This window comes from Homalodisca vitripennis, chromosome 2 (assembly GCF_021130785.1).
Source record: "Homalodisca vitripennis isolate AUS2020 chromosome 2, UT_GWSS_2.1, whole genome shotgun sequence".
Lineage (NCBI taxonomy): Eukaryota > Metazoa > Arthropoda > Insecta > Hemiptera > Cicadellidae > Homalodisca > Homalodisca vitripennis.
The window spans coordinates 55,736,425-55,746,476 of record NC_060208.1 but is presented as its reverse complement, the minus strand read 5'-3'; the positions used below and the strand labels follow the sequence as shown (position 1 = coordinate 55,746,476).

The window sequence follows — 10,052 nt, the reverse complement described above, 5'->3', positions numbered from 1 at the left end:
TTCCTCGTTACCTAATTTGAAAAACCTATGAACCAAATTTAAGGCTTTCTTTAGAGTTTAATCTAGTAACCTGCCAATCAGGCTACGAAGTTGTTTCCGCTGGAAATTTTGATAGTGATGGATTGTATTAACCGAAGCTCTCCTGTACTGTGCGTGTGACGGTACACACGATATCGACACAACTAAGAGCCAAAAAACTATGGCAATACACTATTGGCAATAGTCATTATGTTTGTAAAACACCTTTTTCAAAAAGGATTTGTAAGAGGTGAAAATGGGGGGGGTGGGGGGGGGGGGGGGTGGGGGGGGGGGGGGGTGGGGGGGGGGGGGGGTGGGGGGGGGGGGGGGTGGGGGGGGGGGGGGGTGGGGGGGGGGGCAGACTACTGATTGGCAATACAAAAATTACTGATTGCCAAACATGTTTTTGTCATACTTTGTGTGTAAAAAAGGGTAATCATAACCAAAATAAACTATTGTATTTTATTTTTATTTCACCTTACTCATTTGATGATTTAAAAAAATGTTGTATCGTCAGACAGTGTAATCTAATTAGTTTTTAAATAATAAATTTTTAAAACCTTGAAAATGTATTATAGACGCAGACTATTATACAAGACAAATTATATAAACTTGTATAGTATTCCTATACACTATATCTTTAGTTTTACTTGTAACAATTCTCCTGACACCATTTGATGCACAATTGTGCAGAATGAAAAAGATTGTATTGACTGATTGTCTGATAATCTAAATCTGACTCACCTTCGGCTATAGTTCGTGCCCTTGAGTGGTCCACCGCGAGACGATCCACCATGTTCTCCAGGGCATAGAGACCCGCTGCTGCCACAATGCCAGCTTGCCGCCACCCTCCACCTACCACCTTCCGCAGGCGGCGTGCCCTGCAAAAGTTCAGATGTTGTATTTTCCAGCTCCTCTTTCCCTATTAAGTCTATGAAATTTGATAATAATTACTCAGTACAGATTATAGTAAAATGTATTAATTCATGGACTATACAATATTAACAAACAAAATTATGTTAAAAATAATTAATTCATCCTTGTATTCTTTTACAAGAGAGGTTGATTACGTTTTTAGCCTTATTTCTATGGGAGCTGATAAACTTGTGGTTAAAGTATCATCAATCAGAATATGGGGGAGGGGAGGAGTGTACAAGGTCATTTAACAGTTCTGATTAAAACTAATCTCAGGTAAGATTTGAGGCACCACTAACTTGAACTCAAAGTTCAATACCTTTGACCATGTAACTACTGGGTTTTCTACAAATATTAAATAGACTTTTACCTCAGTTCTTTAATAGTTGGATTACTCTGATGCTAACTGACTACTGGAAACATACATCACTGGTAGACAATGGGTTAATGATTGTTTTGATTTTAAAAGTTGTCATCATTGTTAGCATTAACGTATTTTGAAGTTGACCAATGAAATCATTTTAATGCTCCTTTTTTGTATTACTGAACGATAGCAAATGTCCGGGATAATCCTGTTTCTTTCATTTTAATACTATTTAACTTTTGTACAAAAAAATGTTTGATAAATCTCCCTTATAATATGTTTTATGAAAAAAAGATTATATCCTACCTTTTTGGAACGACATGTAAAATATATTGTGACAATGGTATTTATCTGATAATTTTGCTGCTAATTCAGAAGTGCCTCAATGCTCCAATTTAAGTATTTTTTCTTGCTGTTTCTTAACAATGTAATATCTGTCCACAGTTGTGATATTTTATTTCTCTACTATCACCAGAATCACAAACCATTTAACTCTCAATTACATCAGCTATTAATTCTAGTGTAAGAGGTCTAAAACAAAATGAGTGTATCAGAATGACATAAATGAATAATTATGTTTAATCATTAAAATGACAATATTTCTTTTTTATAGAAATTGCAAGGCGTTTAATAAAGTATATATTGCATAATCTTGGTGTAGATTCTAAGTATTGTTTAAAGTTGTTTTGAAAGCTAGAAGAAATGTTCTAAAAGGAATGAGGGAGATGAAATAAATGTTGATGAACTGCAAAGGATACTTGTTATAAAGTAGACTCTTTCAAATGTGACATAAACTTCTTGGATATACAATTAGATTAAAATATAAACTGAAAGTGCATCATTATTGTATCAAAAATTATGGTTAAATACATTTAACTTCTTTCATTTAAGAGAAGAAATATACAATTACTATCATGTTTATTTGAATTCATACCAAAATATGGCATAACCTTACGGAGTAAGCACCTGGTATCAAGACTAGTTTCAGATTATAAAAAAACCATTTATACAATAATATACCTATCCACACAAAATTTTCTTGTAAAACCTCGTTTAAAAAATTCTTAAACTATCTATATTATGTTACTTACTTGGTGATGAACTGCTTGTCACCGACCAACACTGAGCCAATAGGTGCACCAAGACCCTTACTAAGGCATACAGACACAGAGGAGAAGTCTTTGCATAGTTTCTGCCACTGACATGTCGCAGCAGAGCGCAGCGTTGAACACTCGGGCACCGTCCATATGCAGGGGGATCTTCAGTTCTCGCGAGATCGTGGCCAGCTACAACACGTATCCTATACTACAGAACTGCAGGGCAATAAGTAGAGTAGTCTTACAACATTTCTCACTTGTCAATGATTGTTGTCAAGTTACTGACTGATAAAAAACCCTGAATAATACGATTTTAAATCAATTTCTGTATTGAGGCATTAAGTATCTGATTGCAAACTGAATGTGAAGCAGACCTGTTCCATCCAAGGCAGTGGAAGGGGCAGTCCACCACACCAGTTGTGTGTGTTCTCTACACAGATGAGAGAAGTGGTTGTGGTGTGAACGTTAGAGTCATCCCGCAATTTGGTTAGCATCTCCTCTAGGCTAAAAGTTCCATCCGGGAGGTTGGTAACCGTTGTCATCTGAATCCCGCCCAACTGCAAATACAAAATGGGGATTATTCCATTTTTCAACCAATGACTATCGTGGTTTAATAACAGTGAACACATTAAAATTGTTCCATCTTAAACTTATAGAAAAAACAATTATAATAATTTGTTTTGTAACTTGTATCTTGAATGTATTTAGTAAGAATTCAATATTGGATTGCATTTATAAAGTATCTCTTTTCTGATTTTTAACTGTAGTAGTACCTGTATTTTCCCATCCAAAATGTATTGAATCATAGATTTACTGATTAACAAAATAACAACACTACTCATTACATGAACTTCCATAATTAAAAAAAAAATTAATTCAATTTACTGTATTGAACAAATATATGTTCTTATACATCTCCAGATAAAGGAATCTAATCCTTAAGTGTAATCCATGCTTCTTCGTTTTAAACATGAAAAAAATCTTGTAGATCCCAAAGCATTCCACGCCAAATTTACTAATAAATGAAAGTTAGTGTTACTTTGCATCACAGTTATTGCAAACTTTATTTATTTTCCCAATTGACTATATGCTCATCCAATACTAACGAATGAGTTTTCAAATAGTAGACATTCGTCTACAATGATACTGCACTAAAATTTATGAGCTCTGGGATTTGTATGTCCTTAAATTATATTCACTACTAATAACATTTTTTTGTTCTCTTAGGACGAGAAGCTTATAAAATTGCAACTAGAGAGACCTTTGTGCTGCTTCCGGAGTCATCTCCCGCAGTAGACTAGACCTATCAAATTACCCTTGCGCCCTAGAATCTCGACATTTGTGCCTTTCCTGGAAATCCACAAGGTTGCTCAGATTTAAGTGACATCAGTTTTTGATGTACCCAGTGGGTTCAATTGGAAGGTATAAACCAGCCAGAAGTGAACCCTCCTGGGGGGCAATAATACAATACTAGTTTTTATGTAACTTTGACTGATTCAGAGCTGGCTTCATTTTCCGAGAGGACATTACTTGAGATAGTGTCCTAAACTTTTCCTCATGAATCTCGACAGTAGGTGGTCCCTACTATAAGGTTGGATGGTTAACCTTACCCATCCAAAATATCCCGTCACTCCGGAAGCAGCGCCAAGGTCCTTATAGGACTAGGTGCAATTTTCTAAGGTTCTTGTTCTAAGAGAACAAAAAATAAGTTTTATAATTTCACTCCAAAGGAATGTGATCTCGACCCAAAACTTAAACAGCGAAATGTTCCCTAGCATCTTTAAGCTATGTAACAATTATTGGAAGAATGTATGTCTTATCACACTGCTTTCAAACAGAGGCCATCCGGTAACAAATTGTAAAAGTTTAAAATCATCCTAACAATTCTTAGGAGAAGTGACAAACATTGTAAGAAATCTGCACTCAACACTCTGTATTATTTAATTGCTTCAGGATGAAATACACTTAGCCTCCAATGGAGGTTATCCAGCGTGAAATAATAATTTTCTATATCGTTCTTAGAATCCTTGAGTTAATTACAGACAGAAGAAGAAACACCATCTCTTTATTATTATGTTAACTAAGCGCTTCTTGATTGAATTCATTTAACCCCCAAAAAGAAGATAATGCCGTATGAAATCATAAAACATTAAATTACCTTTAAAACGTTTGAGGTAATAAATGAGCACAGGCAGAAACCTCCATATCTGCACTGCACTCTACATTATTTAGTTGCTTCAGGATGGAATACACTTGGCCAGGAGGTCATCCGATAAAAAATCATTGAATTTAAAACCACCCTTACAAATCCTTAAGGTAAGTGATGAACTTCAAATGAAACTCCATCTCTGCACTCATCGCGTGTATGCGTGTGTGTGTGTGTGTGTGTGTGTGTTTGTATGAAATGCCACATTGCAGGAACAAAGCTCCAATGAGTATAATTTTTTATGACAAACATAAATTAATTGAATTGAATATATTATTCTTTTTATAATGCATTCTTCTTAAAGATCTAATTCTATCACATATTCGTCCACTACATTCACTCCAATTACAAACACTTACCTGTGCTGGTCCAGATTGTTCCCATAATAGCATGTGGCTCTTATCTCCGAGAATGATTTCACAGCCTCTACGATCACAGTGTGCCATTGCTGCCAACAAACACAATAATTAATAATCTTTTAACCACAGGAAGTGTTTAATTTATTGTACATAGAGTGGTATCACAACCACTCAAGACACCGTCATCCCACTTGCCTAACCCTAACTTGTACAAAACAAACTGCTTTGAAATTAGTCAAATTATAGACACACTAAAAGCGAAACCTTCAGGAAAAGATAATTTCAGACAAAAAAAAACCATTTAAATCCTGCAAAAATTAACATATATATATATATATATATATAGGGAAAGGTACAAGAGTCTCCGCATGTAGTCCTGAAAACCTTTGCGCCTCCCTTGGTAAAGATTTAGGTCCTAGGCCCTCAGAATCTGAGGCTTTAAAAGAAGCCTACAAGATTTGAGGGCTCCTGTGATTTCTGATGTCCTTAGGGCTGAGAAAATACACACCTCAGAGTCAGTATTCATCAGTCTGGCTTAGACCCACCTTCACAAGTTGTTTCCTCAGAGGACCATGTCCTGTCAATATTCCTAATACCAGTCACATATCCTCCTTACTTTGTTCAAGGAGTACTAACTACCCTTTTGCACAAGGAGAGATAAACATTTTAGATTGCCTAAGTCCAGAGGCATTTCTCCAGGTTAAGGATCTATTACTTTTTTCCCAATCTTTTACTAAAGCTTTGCTATAGAAGAAACCTATTCCGCAGCCTGCCTCTGGACCTACCAGAAGAGTTTCTGTGCCTATCTTGGAGAGGGTGTCTTTGTTCCTCTTTGCCAGTTCTGCTAATACATTTTTACATTCTCATACTGCTTTTGAGTCAAACAAGCAGGCATCGAGTGCCTGACTGTCTGAATATTCTGCTCTTTTTGGCTTTGTATAAACTTTCTGGCACATGATTCTATTGCTATGACTTCTGCTTGGAAGAATTGGCACAGCTGATTTTGCTCCTGGCCCCTATATTTTAATCCCTGCCCTAGAGTTTAGTTGAGAAACATCTGTGTAATACTTCAGAACACCTTTAGTATGGTAGGCCGTCTTTTTACTCCTTTTTAATAAAGACGAGATATGGTTTTCAAAGGAGTATTTCTTAACCGTACTCTCTGAAACTTAGGTTACCACTTTAGCCTCAGGGAAAACCATGTTTCTTTCTGAGAATGTAGACTTAATCACCTTCTTACTAAGAAGCTACATTGCACTTAATGCGGCTGTCTTCTTCACCTCCTGTCCCAGAGGAGTGTATCCTGTAATGCTTCAAGTACCAGAGTTTGACAGGAGTTCATTGCCCCGGTAATACTTACACAAACTTATCTTTGAAGCCTCTTGGTAGCTGCATTTTGTTCTACTTTCAGCCACTATACAAGAACTGCATATGTGGCCATTGGTTTTATTATGGCTTCATAGATCCAATGTATAATTTTGGGTCCCCATTTAAATCCGGAGTCTTTTACAGCTCCCAAGAGCCCTTGTCACTTTGGAATATTTTTGATATGTGAATTCCATGTTAGCGTTTTGTCTAGAAAGGTCTAGAACCGGATGAGCAAGTTTGAATTTTTTTCTGGTGAAGGTTATTACAATTGTTTTTTATGGGTTAATCCTCAGACTCTCCCCATGTCGGTGCCCTAGTGTCGCTAGTCTTGGTTTGTTGCAGACAGAATGAATATGTGAGTGAAAGAAAACAGTTAATAAAAATAGAATGATTTTTTACTTTAATATTACGTATGAAATCTTATTTCTCTTTAAAAATCATTAATATTATGTTTCAATATACGAGGGTCGTCCATAAAGTAACCGCAGTTTGGGCGTGGCACGATAAGTAGTGGGGGTAGCGCCGCCATTCTCACATCGGCGTGCGCAGCCGTTCAGTACGCTTCTAGCTGTGCAAGGGAGAGCATCATGCGATCGCGCGTTCTTTTGAAACAAAACAACAGTCAATGCAATGGGGTCATACTGCTTCGCCAAGCACGCCAAAGAAAGCTCGCCAATCTTATTACCCTCGTATTATTAATTTTATACATAATATAAACTTAAGAGTACATTTTGTTTTTATTAAATATTATTTTGTTAGTTTTAGAATACATCGCAACTATTAATTTTATTCTTTAAATACTGTTTATTTGATTTTGTACAGAAGATTACGAATGGTTTGTATCTATGCTTGTACGTCACGTTAAGTGTAAGAAGGACTATGTAAAAAAAAAGTAAAGAGAATTTTCATGACACCAGTTGCTTATAAAGGTTAAAGGTATTTTGAGTGAGGCGTTCCAGTGTGTCTTTATTTCTTCCCCTGACCATAAGTACTAGGTCGTCAGCATAGCATAGTAAATTTATTCCCCTTTCTTCTCTTTTTTATCAACAGATTGTGAACCACTATCGCCCACAAAAGGGGAGACAGTACCCTTACTTGGGGGCACCTTTTCCGGGCTGTGATTGAGGCCGATTCATCTCTGAGCTTTGCTCTTACTTGTAGAATTATAGGGCTATTATCTACTTGACAGCATCTATTGAAACATTACAACTTTCAGTGCTGCCTCCATGGATTCTTATGCTACTCATTTCAAAAATCTCCTTCAATGTCCGTAAAGACACTGATTAGGGCTTTCTTTTCTTTGAAAGTGTCTTCCACCACCTCCACTAGACTGTGGAGAGCAGTAGTGATTGACTAACCTTCAATGTATGCATGTTGATATACTGTGTGGGTGTGGCAATAAGGTTTCATTCCTTATATGTCTATTTATTATTTTCTGCACAGTTTTCACCATAAATGAGGTTAGGCCTATACAAATTAGGTTCAGACGAGTCTCTACCTTTTTTCTGTACAAACACCATGAGTGCCGTCCTCCATTTTTTTTGGAATAAAGTCATAAGCATAACTGCTTCTAAAACCTTAAGATTTTGGAACAAGTAGTTTTTAACAGAGTATTACACCACCTGGAACCAAATTATGTTAACTAACGATCCTTAACCACGACAACATGGCCTAATGAAGTGTATATCAACAAGAACACCAGTTGTACAGCTAGTCAAAGCTATCATTGATAAACTTGAAGAAGACTGCAGAGCCACAAGCATATTTCTTGATTTCAGTCAAGCTTTTTAGTGCTTTGGGCATAGTTTAATAATACAAAAATTAAAATCACTGGGACATTATGATAGAGAGATCAAGTGGTTGAAGAGCTACTTGAGAGACAGAAAGCAGCTAGTGGGGCCTACGTCTATGAACAATGGATCACTGCACAAAGTAAAATCTGAACACGAGACATTTCCTAGGGGTCTGTTTTCAGACCAGTCTTCTATATAATTTTAACTATTGAATTCTCACAATATCTGAAGGGACTCTGTGAAGTTATGATGTATGCTGATGATACTGCACGTATTATTAATGATAAAAACAAAGATCATCTTGACATAAATATATTAATAGCTCTTGGGATATTGGCAATGTAGGCACTGCTAAAACAACCTACCTCTCTTCGACTTCATCCTAGGTACAGACTAATAGTCAGGGGAGATACTAACCTCCAGAATCCTGATCTTACAAAAGAGAGTCATTACAGTTCTTACAGGACTAAGGCATCAAGACAGATTCAGGGAAGCCTTCACAGCATCTAGGATATTAACTGCAACAGCCCATACTCCAAACAATTCTACATTGTGTTACACCAGGCCAGACTAGAACTGAAGACCATCACTGTAACAATGAAAGAAATAGACACAACATTGATCTCCCAACACACCACCTATCACTGCACAAAAAGAAACCATCACAAGGGAGTCTACTTCAACACCCCCCTTCCAAAAATTCTGATGAAAATCCTAGTAAAACTTCTGAAGATGTCTCTGACAGCTTAGCATCTTCAGGACCTTTATACATCATTCAAGAATTCAAGACAACTAAGCATTATTGTGCATTGACATCATTCTTATATTGATAAAAATTATAAACTTAATGTTAATGAATAACGAGTATTTTCTATTATCTATTGTGTATTGTAAATCCAACTGTAAAGTAAAAGTTACAATTTATAAAATCTTGAATAAGAGTTAAAAATAACATTACAGTACCCTACTAAGAAAGCTCCATAACATGTAAAAGGCATATAAACCAGGCTAATAGCAAAAATGTTACTAACAACTATTATTGAAAAAATATTATGAGACAAAGTGAACCAACCCTGGTTTTATGTGAATCCAAGAACTGGCAACTAAATTACCTCTATTAAAAAGCTAATGTTTCATGTTTTGAACGGGTATTTTATAAAAAATAAATACTAAAAGTTATTTGATTAAGTATTGTTATATCATTTTTTTTCAAAAGTATAATTTGTTACTATCTATATTTTTGTAAGTAACATTTAATTGTGTTTTTTGTTTTGCAATTTTAGAATAATTGAATATTTTAAGTCTTTGTAGTTTTAGGGGGGAGACCATTCCTACAGAAGTGGTATATATTTGCTAAATAAAAATTACAAATTATTCGTATATTTCTCTAATTTCAGGAAATATATAGTATGTTGGATTTATTTCATACATTTTTATTGCTATATTGATAAAACTTGCAATAGAGTATTTTTATGAAAATTAACATTACCCTAGTAACATGTTATATTGTGCAACAATAGTGTTTTTTCTTTGCATGAAATGATGAGAATGAAAATGAAATAAAGTATTCTTCTTCTCTCCAATTTCTGAAAAAAAAATAATTGGAACTCCAAAAGTACCAAACTTCATAATAATCATTACATTAATTTATCTGCTATCGAATGGTACCATTACTTTCGTCAAAAAGCATTGTAGTTACTATGTAAAGTGGCTTATTCGCAGCGATGTTAAACTGTTGCTGCAGCGACGACGGTCACCAGTTGTTGAGAGTGATAGATCATCATTGCAATGATGGTCACCAGTACTTGAGTTAAAACCTTGAATGAGTCTCAAACAAAATTATTTCACCTTGATTAGCCAGACTATTGCATAAGCATAGATTTTGATTTTTTCTAGTAGTCTGATCTACTATTTTCATTTTTTAGTTGGGAC

At 35.6% G+C, this 10,052-nt stretch overlaps 1 protein-coding gene across 1 annotated transcript in view; it reads right to left on the bottom strand.

Moving 5' to 3' along the window:
• Positions 1–649: 649 nt before the first annotated feature.
• LOC124353982 (probable low-specificity L-threonine aldolase 2) overlaps positions 650–10,052 on the bottom strand; it is a 28,826-nt gene continuing 19,423 nt past the window's right edge. The window contains 5 exon segments of the mRNA XM_046804084.1: positions 650–899; positions 2,389–2,489; positions 2,491–2,583; positions 2,769–2,951; positions 4,960–5,048. Of these exon segments, the coding sequence (XP_046660040.1) occupies positions 665–899; positions 2,389–2,489; positions 2,491–2,583; positions 2,769–2,951; positions 4,960–5,048 (701 nt within the window). The 3' untranslated portion in view covers positions 650–664.